The sequence below is a fragment of the Leuciscus leuciscus genome, assembly GCF_965113295.1.
Source record: "Leuciscus leuciscus genome assembly, chromosome: 11".
In the NCBI taxonomy this organism is placed as follows: Eukaryota; Metazoa; Chordata; class Actinopteri; order Cypriniformes; family Leuciscidae; genus Leuciscus; species Leuciscus leuciscus.
In genome coordinates, this window is record NC_138735.1 from 17,780,904 (window position 1) to 17,804,438 (window position 23,535).

The window sequence follows — 23,535 nt, forward strand, 5'->3', positions numbered from 1 at the left end:
CATACAAGTGTATATTGTCCATTTCATTGGAATCATTTTCTGTAGCAGCTCTGAATCAGTGTTATGTTTGTCTGGCTCTGAAATCTCTCAGGAATGATTGTTTGGAGCACAGATGGCAGCCAGGGAAAGCGTTGTGTCTTCCTCTAGACACCAGCTACTGTTCCTCAAATGACTTTCCTCCCCACATCTCTCGCAGGCTTTCATATATCTCATCCAATTAAGTCCACAACTCTTAAACCTCCCAGACATGTACTGTACATCTCATCTTTTAGTTTCTTATTTGATTTACTGACTGATAGGAAAAGAAAAGGGGGTGGGGTGTATTACATCATCATGTGTTCGCAGCAATTCATCCACACATGCATTTCTGGGCTGCAGCCGGTCCTCTGATTGTCCTCTCCGCTCCGGTGGGAACGTCAGCAGATGCAGACTAATAAGTCAGCGTAGAGGGGGATGTGAACAGCACCTCAAACACATTCACATGCCCTGAAGAGACTGCAGTCCCCAACTGGCCAGAGGTTGGTGTCTCGATGTCAGGCAGCCCTGGCTAATTTTTTTTCCAGAGGAGCGATAGGAGAACAAAGCTGAGTTATTGAGAAACAATTATTCTACTGGGTAATTAGACTGTACTCAAGCATTCAAGCCTGCTTCTGAGTCTGGAGAGGGCTTGTTTCAGATGGAGGGGGTGCAGGAGGTTTTAATTCATATAGTCTTTTTTTTACTGATTCACAGTTCATTTTTATAGATTTACTTTTTAAAGGCTACAGCTTTGCGTTTTCTCAAGAAATGTGAGTGGTCTCATGCAATACTCACAATACAATGTTGAAGTTGACCAGACACCATTACCAGTATATATATATATATATATATATATATATAAATGATGATTTTTTTATAATTTTTTTGGGGGGTATATATACTGTATATATACAGTCAAACCAAAATGTATTCAGACACCTTCAATATTTCTCACATTGTCACAGTTTATTCGCTATAGTTTAGAAAATTTGTAATAAAATATGACAAGAACTCAAGAAATCAGTTGATGTTTCACTGGTTTTGGCCATCTAGTTTTGGCCATTAGGGCTGTTTACATGACACCGTTTTCAACTAAAAACGTAAAACTTTGTATGTGGTTTGGCTGTTTATTTACACGACAATGGCGTTTTGGGTGCCTGAAAACGCAAAGTTTTGAAAACGGGTTTCAAAGTGCAAGTTTCTGAAAACGGTACAACAACAAAAACGCGAACGGTACAACAACAAAAACGCGAATCTCTGAAGACGATGACATCATGCGCATGCGTATTACGTGTTCAGTCTATTGTGTTTCATCGGCATCTAATGGCCTGACAGCAGAATACAGCGTTTTTAGTCTTTTTCGCGGATCCGTGTGAATGGGGATCATTTTGACAATTGGGTCGTCTGTACGAGGAAAAACTCAAAGGAAAAACTTCTCCGTTTTAAGCATATCATTGTCATGTAAATGTACTCTTAGACTGTCTCACAAATGAATTAGGTTGAAAAGCTGTCAGCTGTCAGATGTTAAATTTAAGTGCACAATTAGATAATATCTATTAAGGTCAACCAATTACCAAGCAATGCTTAATTTTGTTCAGCCTGTGATGTTAAAAGGTCGCATTAGCAATTTAGAAAAAACACTTATGGCCAGGTCAAAGTGTCTGAATAATTTTAGACACTAAATGTTGTTTTGACTGTATATATTGGTCATAAATTTATCATTTTGTTTGTTTTTGTTTTGTTTGTTTATTTATTTATTTATTTTCGTCATAAAGAAACCATATGTCTGATCACTTAAAAGCATGCTTTTCCTCGTTCAGCACAAGTACACATATTATTCAGTTAGTAGCACAGATGGTGTCGGATGAGTTTTGTGTCAAACGTTTGGGGTTGAAAAGATAAAAATTAAAAGCAAGCACCACTAATTAGGGTGCAATGATAAGACTACTGTGACTGATCTGAGGACCGCCCAAATCTTTTGATTAAATATTTGCTTTTATCACATTATGCATTCCTCTACCTTAGGGTTTATAAGGCACTGCTAGTGATTGGCTATTCAGTAGTCAGTGGATGCACTTTCAGCTTCAGTGTCTGGATTTTTCTTTCAGCTGCCCTAAGGTTGTTAGATTATTAGGAGAGTAATATCCAGTCAGGTTCCCTAATGCTTCATTTACTGATCTAGGCAACTCTCTGAAATCAATTCAGTCTCATTTCTGTCTCACACATTGATGATATTCCTCCTAGTGAATTGTGACTAAAAAGTGCTAACTAGCTGGTACATATGGTAGTGAGTCTCCTTTCGTCTTCATGTGATTCTCGGAGGATATTGGAAACCCTCATTCTTTATGTTTCATTTGTCCAGATGTGAGTGAGTGGGGTTTATGTACAGTATGGCTATAAGTGACGCCCCCATGCTTTTTTGCTGATGATGAGAGATTGTACACACCGCAGCATTCCAGAAAGACTACGGTGTCACTAGTTCATTACTTATATTGTAGGTGTGAGCATATTGTGGGTGGCAAGGACAAACCAACCAATGTCACTGGCATGACACATCGATATATAGTCCTCCTATAAAAGTGTAAAATGTGTTGAATGAAATGCTATAACAGTGAGAAGATTTACTGAGCTGTTGAGTAACACATGAGCTTTTACCCAGTGCGTGAACTGGGGTGCTTCATTTACTTGTCATAATGGAATACCAAGTGCTCATTAAATGTACAATCACCTCGCTTTATAGTGCAAACTCCACCTGATGAAAGGAGAACATTCTGTACTAATATTTGGAAGGTTTGATTCTACTTGATGTTACTTGTTTTATCATGGTGAGGGTTATTCTAGCAGTGTATTTGGAATAGTACTGTATACCTAAAATTAAAACTCTGTCATTTACTCTCCCTCATGTTGTTCCAGAACGGTTTGGCTGACTTTCTGTGAAACACAAAGAGAAATTTTGGAAGAATGTCGTGCTCTCTTTTTTCGATGCAATTACAATGAATGGAAATTAGAGATTTAAAGCTACAAAAAGGATGCAAAACCATCAGAAAAGTATCAGAAAAGTTAGCCGTTTGGATCTTCTGAAGACATATGATTGCCCTGGAAGAGATGGAAATTTAACCGATTTTTCACTGATAGACTTTTCCTTCAGTGACCTGTTAACATTGTGACCAAATCAGTGAGTTGAGAACAGAATCCAATTGATTTGTGAATGATTCATTCAGACTGGTTTTGTGAACAGTCATTGACAAGATCTAAATAAAAGAATGATACAATAATTTTTATTTTTTTTTATGTCGACAACTTCTTGCTACTATCATGAACTGTGGTTACACAAAGTTATTGTATACCTTAATGTCAGGATGTAACGGAAGTAGCGACTGATCTTTTCTTTCGTACTGTAACACACATCCAAGTGAAACAGATTATAAAAAATGTAAAAAATGGGTTTCTATCCACACTGTAAAAAATTATATAATCAATAAGTTATGACAACATATGTTTTTACATTGCTTTTAACTCATCAAAATATGTTATGCAATTTTATATGCAATGTTATACAAGATTCAACTCAATTTATTAAGTCACTTTAATGTAATTTAAGTTGAAATAACTTAAACATCCAAGTTGATTGTACCTAAACATTTAAGGCAGCAACTTTTAATTTTTTACAGTGCATCGGTTGTTGATTGGATGAAGGCAGATCTGAATGTGAGCTTGCAGTCAATTGTAAGAAAGAGGCAGGGTTTAAATGGACTCGATGATATTTTGATTAAAAAATTACAATATTTTTAAATGTTAAACATGCATGTTGGTAAATCATTCACAATTAGATCAATAATATGCATTTAGAAAACAGATATGATCATTTTCTATTTCATGCTGACTTATAGTAGTAATAGCATTGGGAAATGACACAAATCATATTACCGGTAAACACTTTTATGAAACTATTTTGGATATTCATCAAAAACTCACCTTTTATGTTCCACTGAAGAAAGAAAGTCATGCAGGATTGGAAAGACATGAGGGTGAGTAAATGATGACAGAATTTTCTAATATTTCAAACAGTGAAAATGGGAGTCTGGTTGAGGAGAGGTGTGAAGTCAGTTTGATTAGGGTCAGATTGGGTGAGAGGAGAACAGATGGTTCATTCTAACACCTCTCTGGTTTTTAGAGAGCCCAAAGGAGCTGGCATGAGTAGATGTGCAGGTTATTGCTGTTCTTCGAGAACTCATCATTGCAACTTTTTGAAACCTCTCAATTTTGTGTTCAAGTTGAATTCCAAACCTAACCTTCTGTGTTCTCGTTGTTGATCTATCTGTGCAATTATCATCAATCTGAGGCTTTTCTGACCACAGAGATCTGTTGTTAAAGCAAACACAGTTTACCAGGTGATCTAGATTGATATGACATCTGGGATGGGTGTGTTGAAACTGCCGAAATAAAAAGATTATTTTTTTGCTCTGTTCCCCTCTCTCTTAGATCTACTTGCGTTTCCTAGACTACGAGATGCAGAACTCCAATGAGTGTAAACGTAATTTCGTGGCGGTGTACGACGGCAGCAGCTCGGTGGAAGATTTGAGGAATAAGTTTTGCAGCACGGTGGCCAACGACGTCATGCTGGTGACCGCGCTGGGAGTGGTTCGCATGTGGGCCGACGAAGGCAGCCGAAAGAGCCGCTTCCGTATACTCTTCACTACCTTCCAAGAGCGTAAGCCATACACACACACACACATATTCACTGTACTTATAGCTCTCCGTTCCAACCCTCGTGTGTGTTTACTGTATTTATTATTTAGGCCTACACTGAATGCATCTCATGAAGAAATGTATGGGTCATATTTAACATCAAAATGACAAGAAACAATCAGAAATGACACTGCTGTTCAAAAGTTTGGAGTCTGTAAAATAAAATATGTTTTTGAAAGTCTTTTATGCAAAACTTTGGTAAAACAGTAATATTGTTAAATATGCTGATTTGGTGCTCAATAAATTTTTCATATTACTGTCAGCATTGATAACAGTTGTGCAGCTTAATATTTTTGAAAACCATAATAATTTTTTTTCAGGATTTTTTCTTTGATGAATAGAAAGTTCAAAAGAAAATCGGTAACACTTTACAATAAGATTCATTAGTTAAGATTAGTTCATGTATTAACTAACAAGAACTAACAATGAGCAGAACATTTGTTACTGTATTAGTTCATCTTTGTTAATGTTCGTAAATAAAAAATACAGCTGTACATTGTTTGTACATGTTAGTTCACAGTGCATTAACTAATGTTAACAAATACAACCTTTGATTTTAATAATGTATTAGTAAACGTTGAAATTAATATTAACTAAGGTTAATAAATGCTGTAGAAGTATTGTTCATTCTTAGGTCATGTTAACTAAGGTATTTAACTAATGTTAACTAATTAACCTTATTGTAAATTGTTACCAGAAAATCATTTATTTTAAATCTTTTGTAACTTAATAAATATCTTTACTGTCACTATTGAGCCAATTAATGCATCCTTTCTAAATAAAATAAATAAAGATGAAACATCTTACTGACTCCAAACTTTTGAATAATATGTTTTGTATTTTATGCAGTGTAACATAATTTCCCAGCTAAATTCACAGAACTGAAATGTAGCACAATTCTCATTGTCACAATGAAAATCATCAAATTAAACATACAAAAAGGTAATAGAACATTCTATAATTTGCACAGACTGGTCAACTTTAATGCTCTGCCATGACGCTTTAAGCTTGACGTCGACTAGTCACTGATCATGGCCTATAGAGGGCGCAACAGGATAAGAAATCTTTAAAGTCCACTTTCATGCTCTGTTTCCAACAGTTAACCCTTAAAGGGGTGGTTGATTATGATTGCACTTTTCTAACTTTAGTTAGTGTGTAATGTTGCTGTTTGAGCATAAACGACATCTGCAAAGTTACAATGCTCAAAGTTCAAAGCAAAGGGAGACATTTTCTTTTAAAGAAATTGCTTTTTAAGGACTACAACAAACGGCTGGTAGGGACTACATGACATTCCTCCCGGGTTAGTGACATCACAAACCCTAAAATTTACATAAACCCCGCCCCGGAACACTATTTATAGATTATGATGATAGAATATGCTAATCAATGACTAGAAGAATAATATCTGTGGGGTATTTTGAGCTAAAACTTCACATACACACTTCTGGGGACATCAAAGACTTATTTTACACCTTGTGAAAAGGGCATTATATCACTCCTTTAAATGCATACCTCAGGTCTAAGTGACCCGGGACTTCATTCACCACCTTCTTCCTCATTCATTTTTTAAAACATCAACCTTCTTAGTATTCCTCAATCAATTCATTATAAACAATATAACAAGAAAAAAAAAGAAGTATAAAAGAATGCCTGTTTTCCCTTACATTTTTTGTAAAAAACTGTATAGGGTTGCTAATGACCCGAGGTGTGTAACAGTGTAAGTATATTTTATCTGCACAAGAATGATTGAATATTTGATGACTGAATAAGTGCAATTCACCTTTATTCCACAAGATGGCAATGTCTGATACACAATGATGAAGTGACGTTTCAGGCATAGTTACTGCAGGCAGAAAATAAAAGAATAGGAAGTATATTCAGCAAACCTTGAAATGGTTCAGCGATTTACTGCAGAGCGAGAACTGAACGCAATCACATATAAGTGTTACTGTCACTTGATGGTGGATCTGGTGAAGAAGCTGTCAGTGATCAAAATACTGATTTTTAAGATGTTGAAAATGATAGTTTTGAGAATACTTTTGAGATCGCAAATATGAGCCAGATGCTGAATGTACTGGGAAATGAACTCTAACGAGGACAGTGATGATGGTATGAACCATCTACTCAAACTGAACTCTTCCAAGCTCCAAAAGGTAGCGAAATATGCTTTGTTTTATTTTTCTGTAATTGTAACTCTAATATCAGGAGAGTTTTATATTATCGTGAAAGGAAAATCTGTTGAGCAGAAATCTGTGAGAAATACAAGACCCAAAGACAAAATAACTAATAAAAATAAGCTGTTCTTTAGGAGCAATGTGTCATATGCTATATTTGTGCACAAGGCAACCCGTGTTCGAGTCTCAGCTCGAGGTTCAGGCTTATTTGTTCATTAATAACATCATCAGTGACTAGTCAGCGTAGAATCTGAAGTCGTTCAACCCCTAATATTCTGCATAATATATATTGTATATTCCCTTTGGTTTTGGGTTGAAATAAGACCTTAACATTTCTTGACAATTTTTATGAAACCCATCTCGCCTCACAGCAAGTATGGGTTTTACACCCTTGTGTACATGTTTGTACAAAATTTGACAAGCACTGACATCTAATACTTCTGTATTTATTCCCTGTTTTATGAACACACACTTAGCAAAAATGCTCTCCCACTCTCATTTTCACCAGCACATTCATACCTGACAGAACACTAAACCGAGCAGGACTTGGGAAATGAAAATAGCTCATCCATGTGTCCAAGAAACACGGGCCATTTATTTAGCTGGTCATCATGTCCTGCCAGAGATTTGAGCCACAAACACACGATAAATCTCTCATAACCCTGCTGAACATACCAGCAAACTGGTTTATACTGATGTTTATACTGGTGCTGGTATACTTTTTGCTGGTTAGAAGGTGGTGGACCCCAACAGTCATGTTGTTCTTCAACACAAATTGTAGTTTAAAGGGATAGTTCACCTAAAAATAAAAATTCTTTAATAATTTACTCGCCATCATGTCATTCCAAACCGGTAAGACTGTCTTTCTTCAGCAGAACACAAAAGAAGATATTTTGAAAAATGTTGGTAACCAAACCATTTTGGTTACCATTGACTTCTATTGTAAGCACAAAGAACACTTCTCAAATGATCTTCTTTTATGTTCCACAGAAGAAAGAAATTCACACAGGTTTTGGAATTACATGATGGTAAGTAAACGATGACAGAGTTTGTATCTATCCCTTTAACTCACACAGACAGTCTTTTCTAATAAAGCAAGGACACAAGGTGTAATACATTCTCGTTCGAAATGAGGCACATAAACTATTTGATATTTAAATTCTACATTACATTGCATTACACTGTAGCACTGTTACATACCTTCCCATGCTGAATATAACGATCACTTCCCCTGTTCCCTCTGCTAAGTAGCCTTTATAAAACCACGGGCTACATGGGAGACCACAGATGCACATAATAACAGGATTATTCATTTAAGGGATAAGCAGTTCCTGCTGGGACAGAGCGTTTTATAGAAAACATGGGTTCTGCGGTGGTGCCCCGCCACCCGGGCGTCTTTGAGTCGGTGGTCCTGCGCAGTTACAGTCACATCTCTCCGGGTGGCAGCGCTAGCAGCTTAAAGCGTAATGGGGGAGGAGAAACTATAAAGCGTAATGGGGGAGGAGAGAGAGAGAAAAGAAGGAACTTGAAGGATGGGTGCTCTAAAAGAGGATGAAGTATTGTGGGACAGAAGAGGAGCGATAAAGATTGAGTATCTGGCTATGAGAGGAAGTGCTGAGAGAGAGAGAAAGTGAATATAGGGTGATAAAATGTGAGTTTAATGTTTAGTTGGTAGCACACTCATCATTGGTGCACATTGCCGGCATCAAACGGCTTTCTTTGTAATGGTCTCAACACCGTTCCTGTGACATCCCATCGCCATTTGTCTTGTCCCAGTGGTCCCTAAAAACGACCCCAGCCTAAGCACGCCGTGCCGATGCTGATGGGTAAAAGATTAAAAGGAAATGATGCCAACATCCTCATTTTGCACAGAGAAAAGCAGTGTATATATACTGTAGCAGTATAATTGATATATAAGTATATATATAAACAAATGCTAAATAGAATAAAATTATGAAATTTGTGTAACTTTCCCAGCACTAAAAATACATATATACTGTTTTTCATTTTGTAGTGTATTTCATTTTGTACTGCTATTCCCATAGGTCAGTTTTTTTGTTGTTGTTTTTTTACTCATAATGCACTAGGATTTAGAGGTCAAATGATGTGCATTCACTGACACTGTACCCATAATTCAATGCACAGAGGAATGTAAAGCCCAAAACAAGCCACAATTATACATATTGGTTAAGGCAGTTAGGGCTAGGGCTTTTGGGATTCCAAAAATGTTTTTGTAAAATAAATACATTTTATATATAATTTATTGTAGGCTATATAAATTATATACTCAATATATAAATATATATATATATATATATATATATATATATATATATATATATATGATCATTTTATTCTATTTACAACATTTGTTTTTAACAGTAAGAACAATAACATATATATATATATATATATATATATATATTTTTTTTTTTTTATATATATATATATATATATATATTGTGTGTGTGTGTGTGTGTGTGTGTGTGTGTGTGTGTGTGTGTGTGTGTGTGTGTGTGTGTGTGTGTGTGTGTGTGTGTGTGTGTGTGTGTGTGTGTGTGTGTGTAAAAAATAAAAATAAAAAACATATATATATGTAGTGCTGTCAAATCGATTAATCGATTAATGCATATATATATATATATATATATGTTTTCTTTTTACTATCACAATATTTCTTTGTCACACAATATAAAAGTTCCTTTTTACATGAAAAATATATAGCCTTCTTTATATTTGAGCAAAGTTGTTCCTTGCAAGGGGATCGTCTTATTTGAGGGTCCTTCCTTGGCATCAACAAGTTTAAAAACCCCTGGCGCTGAAAATAGTAAATGAGCAATTCCAGACAGCAGCATATAGCAGCGCAGCTTCCACTTCTTCTGATTGATTGCGGGGCTTTAATGGACATTACTGTGCGTTTAAAGAGAGAGGCGGATATCCTGAAGCATGCGGGAGAAGAATGGTTGAGGGAATGAGTCTGTGGTTTTGGTTCTGAGGCCCTTGAGGGTGCAGAAAACACATAGTGCTCTTTCTGAGATCGAAAGATGCAGCTGTGCGTCTGCGTCAGTCTTGGTGAATGGCGATAGGTGGATTTGTGTAGGAGCCCAGTGTCTTTTGTGCAGCCCTATCCAGTGAATGAACACAGGATGTGCGGTTGCCCGGGTAACACCCCTGCATAACTTGCCCAGGCACTTACTTATGCACTCGCTTTCTCCCTCTGGTTTGCTATCCTCAGCAGCTGAACGGGGGAAACCACCATCCACTGAAAAGAGTCTTGCCCAGCATACCTTTAAATAAGTGAAACTGTGTGTGTTTGCTCTACTACAGAAGCAAAGTATGTTTTTAGATGAGTGACTAAGTGGTTTCAACTTTTTTTACATATATGAATATATGCATATATGACTAATTCAACATATTTGAGAGCCTTTCAATCTGAAAACACACTGAATGAATGAAAAATGATGTTGGATTCACTCAGAAATTGATAGCAAATTTCACAAGTAATTAAGAAACTACAAGTAACATTGAATTGAACATGACATATTGAAGTTGCAAGACGGAAAAATAAATTTTTCTTCTAAAACACACTTCAATAATCTTTGTTTTATTTAGAACTTCAATATCGTTTAATATATATTGTGCAGGACCTTTATTTTTTAGAAAGTCAAGGCCTGTCCGCATTGTTATTTTGTAATATTGTGTAATTCATGCACTGGTTTATGTGTAAACAGCCACTTTACATTAAGGTTTCATTTGTTAACATACAGTACATTAGTTAAAGGTATAGCGGAGGATCTTTCCAAATTTTAGATAAGACTCTCCACTTTTTGAAAAGTTTGATTGATTCACCAGAATGATTGACAATTAGGAGGACCAATAGTTTAGACTACCCACCAGGAAGTAAAACATCCTCCGCTATACCTTTAACATGACCTACCAATGAACAAATGCCTATCATTTATCGCCCTGTGAACTAACATGAACAAACAATGAAGAATTGTATTTTTTATGATCTATAACATTAACATATTAATAAATGCTGTAAAAATATATTTTTAAATGATGGTTCATTTTAGCCAATGCATTAACTAATCTTAACAAATGAGATCGCATTGTATCACTTTTATTGTAAGGTCTCTGGAAAATAATTTCTATGGAGGTTGAAGCGCCTTTTAAAGGGATAGTTCACCCAAAAATGAAAATTCTGTCATCATTTACTCACCCTCAAGTTGTTCCAAACCTGTATGAATTTCTTTCTGCTGAACACAATATATTTTAAGAATATGGGTAGCCATTCTAGCCAAACAGTGGGTGGGACCCCATTGACTTCCATAGGGATTTTCTATCGAAGTCAATGGGGTCCCATCCAAGAAAGGAAGTCCAGTCTCTTTCAGTGCCTTATTTAGGAGAAATACAGGGCTGCAGCACCACCTTGTGGTGGGAAGTGGAACTGTATCAGAACGTGAAGGCGAGAGTCGTGAGGAGGACACTTCTGGAATGATGAGTCATCCTAATTTACGTTGTTATTTCTCACCTGGGAACAGGTCGAGAATACTGTCATTAATAAACCCTCAAGGTACATTCAGTCAACCTTGAAGCTGCTATTTTAAGGGTTTTTTTGTACGAACTAGGTGATCTATGTCCTGCAAAATGTTAAGTGAGGTATTTGGGAACTGGCCTCACATTGGTGCGCGTGTTGCACGCGAGGTGATTGAGACCGAAGCCCCGCCCCTTCTGCAAGTCACCTTGGCTTTAATTGAGCCTTCAGATAGTGATGTTGTAAATGTTATGAGAGGTTGTCTTCATGCATACTTTCTCATTTATCATTTTATAATTTGAACACTCTCCCTAATATATTTTTCACACAAATAATGGATTAATCTTCTTTGATCTTGAATGATATTAGTGCTTTTGGAAATATTAAAGTACTTGCAGCTTGTGTCTGCATTCGTTATCATCACCACATCCTGGCAAGTAAACTTGTGAAATTATTGAATACATTTTTATCTATAATAGGCCTAATTTAAATAGAATTTTATTCACTGTATATGCATATATCGACTCTTTCTTGAGGTAAAACCAGAATAATATTAATAGAAATATTACAAAATATCTGTGCATGCTTCTACAGACATGGACTTGTTTCCATGCATATTTGAAGAGCTGTATTAAAATTCATGCATAGCAGAAGGCAACAGAATTTGATTTGGTTGGTTTGAGTAATGGGTTTCTAAATTTGAACTGTATTGATGCACAGACACAGTCAGATAGACATCCAGTGTGATTTGTGAGATAAGATTATAGACAGCGTCTTATTAACAGGAAGAAATGACGTGTAATATGACATTAGCATTATCCATTTTTCCCTCTCATCAGCTCCCTGTGAGGCAGATACTTTCTTTTGCCACAGTAACATGTGTATCAACAACACGCTGGTGTGCAACGGAGTCCAGAACTGCGTCTACCCTTGGGACGAGAACCACTGCAAAGGTAAATTGTACTTTTTTTTAAATATCCTCTTAAATCTTGAGTGGTTTACGAGTCGCCCTCATTTTTCTCTAAATGATGATCAAAACTTGAGGAGAAGAATTGTCTTAAAATTTGTCCCCTTTTTGTTCATGTTTTATAGCTAGTCAATCAAATATATCTTCACGAACCCACAGCTGTTAAAAAAAAATACCTTGTTATAAAGCCTTCAAAATTCTGCACTAGGGTTCATTGTAATGCTGCTGCTGGGAAAAATGAGCAGGCCACTAGAAATTCATTTGTATATGTGAATGACTGTGGCTCTGGCTGGATTTGAATAAGTGCAGTTCAGCTATATCGTGCTTATATTTCACATAAGCTGTCCAAGCTAAATTAACTGAAAGTTGATAAAAATGCTGCTGGGATCCTCCATAGAGAATTGTTTTTGCTCAGCTTGTTTTCCACAGTACTAGAGAAATATTGGAGAAATTGTTTTTAAAAAGGCCTAAAACTTTGACATTTTGTCTAAAACATCTTTGACATCAAACACAATTTATCAGTTATTACCAATTAAATGTAGTATTTAATTGATGTAATACTCAAGTTAGTTGAATAATATTCATATTGGGGGTCCACTGAAGTTTTTTACAAAAAAAAACTTTACAAAGTGTATTTTTTAGGGTTCTCCTTGTTATCTTCAGATATTAATTAAATGTGTTTAACACATTTCTTTAACACATTTACTAAAGTAGGCTTGTTTCATTTTGCTTTCTAAATTCAATTGTAAATCATGATATTAATCGCAATTATTGAATTTAGCCTTAGTTTTAAACAGTAATAAAAATAAAAGTGAAAGAAAATTAAAATAAAATCATATAATTTAAATAAACTTTATAATACAATGCTTACTATTTTCCCCAGACCAAGATGAATAGTAAAAAAATAGTATAGAAAGAAAAAGTAAAAAAGTAAACAAAAAATACTACAATAAATATTTTAAAAAAAAATAGTTTTAAAATACAATTAAATTAAAATTGTATATATACAAAGACCATGCAGATAATATTGAAATAATTTATTTTGGTACAATGACATTATAAAAGACAAATTATTTCATTTTGAAAAATATCATAATGCCTTAGTTTGGGGGTTGTCTCTGAATGCAAATGCTTCTCTCCTCTGAACCAAAGCCAGCGCAGATGTTATACGCTCACTGTGCTACATAAATGTCAACGCTCTCCCATTATAATGATTTACTACTTCTGTGTGCTGTTTGTAATCTCTTTGATACAACTGTTTCAACAGAAGGTAACCCACGGTGACATTGCATGCCTGCAGTAATCATTTATTATGCTTCTTGTTGTGTTTTGCAGAAAAGAGGAAAGCCAACATCCTGGACAACCTCAATAACACCAACGGCACCATCATCGGCGTGACGTGCTGCATCGTACTGATCCTTCTTGTCATATCTGTGATCGTTCAAATCAAGCAGCCACGGAAGAAGTACATCCTGAGGCGGGAAGACTTTGACCCCACCATGTTCCAAGAGGTGTTCCAGGAGCCACCGCATTATGAACTGTGCACTCTCCGTAGCGCGGCGGCCACATCCGCGGACCTGGCCGAGCTGGCCGAGGACTTTGAGAGCTACCACAAGCTGCGGAGCGCCTCCTCGCGCTGTGTCCACGAGCATCACTGCGGTTCCACGCAGTTGTCCAGCAACAAGGGCAGCCGCACCAACCTGAGCGCCCGCGAGGCGGCGGCGGCCATCCTGACGGACCTCCCACCACAACCCATGCGGCCGCTTCCTCCCCAAACCAACCGCAGGAACATTCTGGTAATGAGACACACCTACTCACAAGATGCCGCAGATGCCTGTGACCTAGATGATGACCTGGAGGAAGTGCCCACCACTAGCCACAGGCTGTCCAGACACGAGAAAGCAGTGCAGCGGTCAGTATCCATTGATTTTTGATGATACAAATTCATCATAATGCACATTTTGGAAGGATTTACTCCCACTTTCATTTGTATTCCTCTTTAGCTCCTCTAATCAGCTTCTCATTGTTTGTTTGTTTTAGCTATCTTATCTTTTTCTTTTTTGTTTGTTTTTTTTGTTTGTTTTTTGCTTTGATATTCTCTTTTTTGTCACTGAGACAGCATCACAGTCAGAGCTGAGTTTGTAAAAGCTGTAGAAATGCAGAAGATGCATTAAGTAAATGTCTGCAGTAAGGCTGACACTTCTAAATTTTAATGTTCAGCTAAAGACAGGCTGTATTAAGATGGAACTGAGAAATAAACAACCTTTTTTGGGTCCGTTTTCAGGGAGAATATATGTGAAATTATCCAAAAGGGTTTCTGTTTTAACAAGCTTCCCTGTCGCAGTGGATCTCTACACTGTGTCATGGAGTTGATGCTATGGGAACGCTCCTCGTGAGCCGGTGTCTGAAGCACGTGTGTTACAGAACAATTTTGATTGGATAGCGCAGCCAGGTGACGTCACAGGTGCGCTGGCAGAGTATATAAGGGTGCCTAGAAAGAATGTCATCAGCTTCTTTGTCTCCTAGCTCTTCAGCTCTCCGGCCAGATCCGGAAGCCCACTCGGCAGCTTCTTCCGATCTGACGGAGAGCATTTTATTGGCCTGATCTAGATCTGAGGAACTAGATGTAATGGGAGTTGAGGCGGATGTTTTGAGTTAGTCTGTTTTTCCCTCACCCCCACACACTAGGAGCTGGTCGACGTAATGACCTGCTCCGCGGCCAAGTTAAAATTAGATTGATCTGTGGAGAGAAAGGAATCTGCCCTAAGCAGGCTGGATGAGCGATTCCTTGCGGGTCATAAGCATCCCTCTCCAGTAAGCCTTCATTTCCTCCCAAATATCCACACTAAGGTAGCGAGATCGTGGGGGAAGCCGTTTTCGACTCGTAATGAACAGTTATGCAAACGTTAAAGGCGCACTATGCAGTTTCCGTTTTTCTCAAACAGTGACCCCTAGAGTCACTGTGGAGTACTTGTATTTAATGTTACTGACGTAAATACCACTCACGCAGAGCTGTCTCTGCACTCTTTGACCGTGCTTTCTTCGTTTTCTTTGTCGACTCTGCCATGATTCACGTCTGAAATGCGTGCTAGTGTCTTCCATAGAGGCTGCTTCATATGTTGTTGATGTATGTGACGTCGTGCCGTAAAGTAAGTCGTGATTCTCGCCAGATTTGTCGGGGTGCCACCTCTCAAACTTGCATTGCTGGTTTTGCCAGCGGCGTCCCCCGCTCTTTGCTATCGGGATGATTCACCCTACTACGAGTTTGTTTACCATCGAAACGATTTTGAAGCTGTTATATTAAGGTACAAATCTTGCATAGTGTAGCTTTAAGGGGCTCGATGAACATGGATTGGGATGCCCCAGGTTGAGTAGTCGCTTGTGAGCTATCTTGTCCCCGTGCAGCGTCCTCATGGAAGGCTCCAGCCTTGCCATCGAAGCCATGATAAAGCCATTCCCATATATGAATGGGCAGGACAGTAAGGAGAATTCCACTCCTGCGTCACTCCTTCATTTGACGCCCCTCCAGTTTATACCTGGAGGTTATAAGTGGGGACATAGCAGGGGACTATGTTAGCATGTTTTCGGTTCACAAGGAGTATTGGGACAGAGTATACAAGTGGACTCGATTGATGGAACTGTAGGAATGCGCTCCACTCTCTCAGTGGCTTCTCCGGTAGGAGAGGTAATATTCGGACGACTTTCAGTCAACTAGTTCTCTTATTCTTACTAGTTCACACAGCAAAAGAATACTGTTGTCTGTCCTGTATCTGAGTCCTTAATACGGTTACGTTCACACAGAGTTCAGTTATTTAGTTATTAGAGTGACTGCATTCTATAACAGAACTCACCTGTAAATTTCCAGGATTTACAACTCATTCTCGGAAAACCTGCGCTGTATGAATGGAACCAGACTGGACAACTAGTTGTCTGTCACGTCATACAGTGCGAGAGAGCCGCTCTGGAATATAGACAGTATTCCAGACGCTACTGTAAGTTGCTGTAAGAGGTTGGGCAGTCACGCCCCTGTGATGATTGGTGATAGAGAGCAAGGGGGTGGAGCTGGATGTGATGCTCCATCCCGATGCTCTTTCACTAGATCTCTCTGAAGAACATTGCCATGTTTATTGGGTAGAGCAGGAAGTTGAGAGAATGGTGTTCTCTCATGAGGCCTCTACTGGTCCTTTGGAATGGATGCTTAATAATTCTTCTCTGGGAGGAGATAGTCCCTCTGGAACTATGGCTGAGGGTCCAGGTGGCAGTTCTCTAGTCTGCCCCTCCTCTTTGGTTGCAGACGCAGTGAGGCTGCAATCTACCTAGTCAGTTCTACCCCGGCATAGATCATATAATATGGGTGATATTGAGCTGCGGATATTGCCTCAAGCTGTAAGTTCTGGGTCACTAGGTGCGATAAATGGCAATCTTTGGCTACGGCTTAGTTCGCTGATGATTTAACTGCACATTGAGCAGGTATTTGGGCAGTATGGTATAGTGGGTATTCCGTTCCTATAGTGTGAACTCCATTACGCAGTGTAGAGTTCCACTTTGGAAGGGAATGTCTCAGGTTACGACTGTAACCATGGTTCCCTGAGAAGTGGAATGAGACACTGCGTCGTGTTGCCATACTTTCGGTATGCCTGTACGGCTTCCTTCAGAAAAATGAGGCTGATAAAGTTTTTTCTTGGCACCTATATATACTCAGCTGGCACGCCTGTGACGTCACCTGACTGCGGTAGCGAATCAAAATTGCTACGTAACACACACATGCATCGGACTCTGGCTCACGAGAAGTGTTACCATAGCATCAACTTAATGGCGCAGTGTCTCGTTCCTCTTCTCAGGGAACCATGGTTATAGTCGTAACCTGAGACTTTATGTAGACTATTGTTCAGAAGTTTGGGGTCAGTAATATATATATTTTTTTTTTAAGTTATTCAGCAAGGATTCTTTCATTTGATGATCAAAAGTGACAGTAAAGACATTGTAATGTTATTTCTATTTCAAATATATGCTGTTCTTTATAATCCTGAAATAAAATGTATCACATTTCCACATAATTATTAAGCAGCACAACTGTTTTCAACATTGATAATAGTAAGAAATGTAATAAATGTGACCCTGGATCACAAAACCAGTCTTATGTTGCACGAGTATATTTGTGGCAATAGCCAACAAAACATTGTATGGGTCAAAATTATAGATTTTTCTTTTATGCCAAAAATCATTAGGATATTAAGTAAAGATCATGTTCCATGAAGATATTGTGTAAATTTCCCACCTTAAATATATAAAACATTTATTTTTGTGAATGGATGCAGCACTATCGCCAATAGAAATGGACAACTTTAAAGGCGATTTTCTCAATATTTCGATTTTTCTGTACCCTCAGATTCCAGATTTTCAAATAGTTGTATCTCGGCCAAATATTGCCCTATCCTAACAAACCATACATCAATGGAAATATTATGTATTCAGCTTTCAGATGATGTATAAATCTCAATAAAAAAAAAATTTACCCATAAGACTGGTTTTGTGGTTCAGGGTCACAAATTAGCTTATTATAATGATTTTTGAAGGATCATGTGACACTGAAGACTGGAGTAATGATGCTGAAAATTCAGTTTTGCCATCACAGGAATAAATGACATATTAAAATAGAAAAAACAACTATTATAAGTAATATTTCACAATAATAATGTTTTTACTATATTTTTGATCAAATGCAAAATTGCCTTGCAATTATTATTATTGCTTTGTTATTATTATTATGCTCAATAAGAGACTTCTTTCAAAAACAATAAAAAAATATATTTCCGACCCTGAACTTTTGAACAGTAGTGTGTATTCTTGACTTAATGAAAATGACAGGGTTTATGAAACAATTTTAAGAACTAGACCCCAAACAAATGAAATGTGCATTATAATTCATTATGCAAAAAATACCATTAAACATACAAGCAATGATATTCCAGGTTCTGCCTCATTGGGTCTCTAAACAAACATGAATCTGAGTACAACACAACTAGGGTGTAACAGACAATCTGAAGGTAAGACTCTTTAAACACACTAAATTTTATGTATTTAAATGTTTGTCTAGTCAGTGTCTGTGAGTCAGTGTCGTGTTTTTTGTGTTTTTTTTCCTTTCTTGTACTATTTATTTTGTGTTTTGTCATAACCCTTCATCATTGCCATTGAGATGGTCATCATAGGACATATGACCATCTTGCTTATTGGTGAGGTCATTTTATATGTTGCTTGTCATGTTTTCTTTCTTTTATTTGTTTTGGCAAATTCAGTCTCCCGACAAGGTGTCAAAAAGTATGGGTCAGCTGAAGCACATCACTTTGTTGAGGGTCATCCATGATTGTCTTGCATACACTTTGAGCCATTATTCAACCCCACTGAGAGGAAATAGCAGTTTGTGAACAAAAATAGGAAAAATTTTACTTTAAAGGAAATTAAAAACAAACAAAAACCTGCCATTATTTACTCATCCTTACTTTTTTCAAGTGAAACACACAAAGGTGAGTTTAAAAATAAAAATAATATAATGGCTTGGCAAATAATGTATAATTTACCAGTATTAATTTAGCATAATTTATATATTATTATCGGGTAACACTTTACAAGTTCGTTAACTACATTAGTTAACATGAACTAAGACCAACATGAATTTCGCATGTGCAAAAACACATGTGAAACATTCTTTGCACATGGGAAACGTGGTAAATGCACTGTGAACTAACATGAATATGATTTTTTATTTTTTTTTACTAACATTAACATAGGTTAATAAATGCTGTAAAAATAAATTGCTCGTTCTTAGTTATTGCATTAACTAATGTTAACAAATTAGACTTAAAGTTTTACCTATTATAGTATATTTATTATTTTGAATTAGCTTTTATTTTACATTTTTGTTTTCATAAAAAAAATTTGTTTAAGTTCTAAAATTTTTGTTGTGGTTTTGTAATTTTTTATTAGAATTTTTTAATATTTCTATATAGATTTAATTATTTAAGTTATTTAATTTTAGTACTGAAACATTTATTTCTGTTTGTTGGTGTCAGCAAGCGGTTGAAACAAAGACAGAAAATAAAGGATGAATCTATTTGCAAGCAGTTCTAAAATCAAATCAGACTCAAAATTACACTTCTTCAGGATATCAGGAAACAAGAAATCAGCTTTATGCCAATACATTTTTTAAGTAAAAAAAAAAAAAAAAAAAACTCACCTTTTTGTATTACACAGAAGAAAGGAAGTTTGAAACAACATGAGGGTGGGGAAATATCCATTTAAAAAATGTCTTTAATTTATGATAGCTTTAAATTAAAGAAACACACATTTGTGTACACTTTCAAAACACTCTTTTACCAATAAATGCATTTTACTTATAATGTGATATACTTTGATGTGTTAAATACATGAAGTTTTTGACAGTCTTGATGATCAACAAAAAGCAGCATTTCTTCATATTAATGGTGATTTTGTTGTTTGTGCTTTGCAAATGATTTTGTGTGTGTCGTACTGTGTAATGTGCAATGCTGTGTTTTTCTCATCTTCCATCATGCATTGTCTCCATCGTGTAGACTTCTTGAAAATAGTGCAATCCTGGATCAGTACGAACGGGCTTCAATGAAATATGAAAATGTGGACCGGAGATATACACCAGCATGATAATAACATGGACATTTTAAAGACAAATTTATCAAAACAACCTGCAGATGTAAAGGAGGACATGGATTCAGTAACAAAGGAAGTGACTGTGTTGAAATGGCTTTAACATGTAGCTCCTAATTTACTCGCATAAGCGTTTATTTTATTTTTTTAAGGTTACTTATTTAGGATTGCAGAACATTACATGAAAGTTTGTTCATTTACATGAATAAATGTGAATCAGTGCTTTCAGGACTGTTGTAGTGCATGCATTTTATTGTCATGTTTTGCCACCAAACGTCTTTATATTTGTTCAAATGCTTTTAAGAGATTGGGTATTTGTGACTTTTAGCAAACACTTTCTATCCACATAATTGTCTGAAAGACACTTTAATGTTAAGATTTGCATGCATATTTCCTTTATCATTTTTAAGTGAGTGACTGTACATTTAGGTACAGCATCAAACCCAAGACTAATTTATTGTTGATAGGTTTAATTACAAAATATATATATTAAAGCAAATGGAATGACACTATACCCTTCCCCTCCCCTATAGTTTACTGCTATACTTACTAACTGCATGCTAAAATCATCAGAGTTATAAGATCTAAAGTATGATTCAATATGGGATCTTTCATTTACATAAATACTTTTTTTTAATACTGTAAACACTTTCAGTTGCTGATGTTTAGGACAAATGAAGGATGACAGTAAGTTAACATTTGCTACATTTTAGTAGCACACAAACTTTGTATGTTAACTGTGTTCAAACTTTTGTAGATGCCGAATCATCAATACAAGCTCTGTCAAAGAACAATAAACTATTATTATAAATAATGACATTAGTAATGATAAATCTTAAGTTTATTTTTCATACTTTTGTTTATGTGATCCATTAACCTGCAGTGAATATCAGATGTGAGATGAAGAGCATTATAAAACCCCAAGACCTCAAAACATCTCATTCTCTTTCTCTTTCTTTCTCTCTTTCTCTTTCACACACACACACACACACACACACACACACTATGGTAAATGTCCCTGATTTAATTTTTAGTCATCAAACTAATTCAAATGAATTGTCAGTGTTTCTGTATGTCTGTTCGTTGTCATTACATTTTTGTTTTTGAATTTAAACTATATAAAGGAAAATAAAATGATATTGAGGAATGAATGAATTTACATTATGGATGAATTTCCACTTTCTTATATGTAGACAAAATGTCATCTGAAGTGGAAGGCACAAAGGTTTGTTTCAACTTTTTACTTCTATAAGTTTTGATGTTACAGTATACGTTCGTGTTTTATGTTTATTTGTTTTAAATGGCATTTTATGTGTGGCATAAATATAACGTTTTACATTGTGTAGAAATGAATAGGCTTGCAGCCTCACTATAATGCACTTTAAATGCAACATGACAAATTAATATTTCAGTTAATGGATTTGTTTGTGACTTTTTAGGATGCATTGAATTGATCAAAAGTGACAGTAATGAAATTTGTTACAAAATATTTCTATTTCAAATAGACGCTGTTTAAGCTTTCTATCAATCAAAAAATCAACAAAAAATATTAAGCAACTGTTTTCAACATTTATAATAAGAAGAAATGTTTTTGAGCACCAAATCAACATATTAGAATGATCATGTGACACTGAAGACTGGAGTGATGATGCTGAAAATACAGCCTGCCATCACAGGGATAGATTACATTTTAAACAATATTAAAAAGTGTTCTTTAAAATTGTGATTACTGTTTTTATTGTATTTTTGATCAAATAAATGCAGCCTTGGTGAGCATGAGATACTTTTTTTTTAAATACTGAAAAATATTATCGACCTCAATCAACGGTGGTGTACATATTCTTTTAAACATGAATGTTAATGATCTGAAGTTTAATAGTATGTTCATTTCTTTACAGGCTATCACATCATATCCTTTACTGACATCTTGTGGAAGCAGCCTCTAAAAACTGGAAGGGGTGCAACATAGTGACAAGTTTGCTTTTTTGTCATTTTTTTTTATTTGATGGGGAATATCTTGACGACTTGTGTTCTAAAGCTGATACTGTGAAGCTCTTGGGGACTAAAAACAATTTTTCAGACACTGGACTGAAACAGAATCCACAAACTGATGTACATTTTTCATTCAGTGGAATATGAATCAGACATGTTTTTGTTTCCTCTGATTTGATGATTGTAATGTTCAGATTATTTTTCAATACAAACTGTAATGTCCTGAGTATAGGTGCATAACCTTTTTACTTTGCAGAAAGCATAGATCAAGACCTTTCAAATATTGCCAAACCATATTAAGATACTTGAACCAACTGATAAACAGGTAGTTTGTAATCCTCCAGGTCAGGAGTGATTTTACTGTGACTATTGTCTAGTTAGATGTATCTGACTAGCATCTCAGATGTTTAAACACAAGACTTGTTCTCTTAATGTTCAACATTAAGGTCAGTTATGGTCATGTCTATGCATACAGTAAAATATACTAAGTGTGCCGAGCAAGATTTTCAAAGAATTGGTATCAAGTTGCTTACTGATAAGAAATGTCAGAATATTTCCCTTACGATTTGAGAAACAGAAACCTATTAATTTGACACAACGCATTTAGTTAATATGTTTGATTGATGCTGGACAGATTGTTTTAAATAAAGTGAAACAAACGTGTTGTTTTGGACAAACATTGCATGGAACTTTATTATGAATGATTGAATTTATTATGTATGACTGAATCAACTATTTATAGTTGATTTTAATATAAAAGGTTTTTAGAAAAGAGGTTTGAGCCATGTGTTAAATAGTTGTGATGTATACATTGATTACAAATAAGAAAACAAATATGAACATGAATAAACTATTTAATTTATTCACTTTAATTTACCCCCAAAATAAATGAAATGTTCATCATTATTAAAGTTTTGCCATTGAGACGAATAATGTTTCATAAACTTTATAATGTTGCCATAGTTGTATTTCAGTATTTCCAATATACTTTAGAAACTTTCAAATGTTCAGATTATATTGTAAAACCTGAATAAAACTGGGTCTAGTCTTGTTTTTGTATTTAAAAAAAGATATGAAATATTGATATTAACAAATGGTGAATTGAGGGGTTTTGGGACATAAGGTCAAATGGGACAGTATACAGTTTATTTTCTCAACTAATGAGTGAAAATAAAAACTCTTTTGCTGAACCTTAGCTGTGAGACCACATAATCAAAATTGGATGCCCTCATTAGTGTGACATCATGTAGGTGGGCGGGGCATACATCAAACAGGAAGTTGATCCTGAAAATGACATAAGCTTTCACTTATTACACTTTTCAAGGACTTCAAGCCTTCTTACCTCAATAAGCGTACATGCAAATTTATAAACATTGAGAAATTAAGTTGAACAGAAATAAACATGGACTCTTATGATA

General features: G+C 35.9%; 1 protein-coding gene across 1 annotated transcript in view; it reads left to right on the forward strand.

Moving 5' to 3' along the window:
- The window catches only part of neto1l (neuropilin (NRP) and tolloid (TLL)-like 1, like), a 101,273-nt gene extending 78,099 nt beyond the window's left edge, over positions 1 to 23,174 (forward strand). Inside the window, exons 7-12 of the mRNA XM_082183541.1 lie at positions 4,501 to 4,729; positions 12,318 to 12,431; positions 13,781 to 14,357; positions 18,418 to 18,492; positions 21,319 to 21,350; positions 22,024 to 23,174. Of these exons, the coding sequence (XP_082039667.1) occupies positions 4,501 to 4,729; positions 12,318 to 12,431; positions 13,781 to 14,357; positions 18,418 to 18,478 (981 nt within the window). The 3' untranslated portion in view covers positions 18,479 to 18,492; positions 21,319 to 21,350; positions 22,024 to 23,174. The remainder of the gene's footprint in view (positions 1 to 4,500; positions 4,730 to 12,317; positions 12,432 to 13,780; positions 14,358 to 18,417; positions 18,493 to 21,318; positions 21,351 to 22,023) is intronic.
- Positions 23,175 to 23,535: the final 361 nt, after the last annotated feature.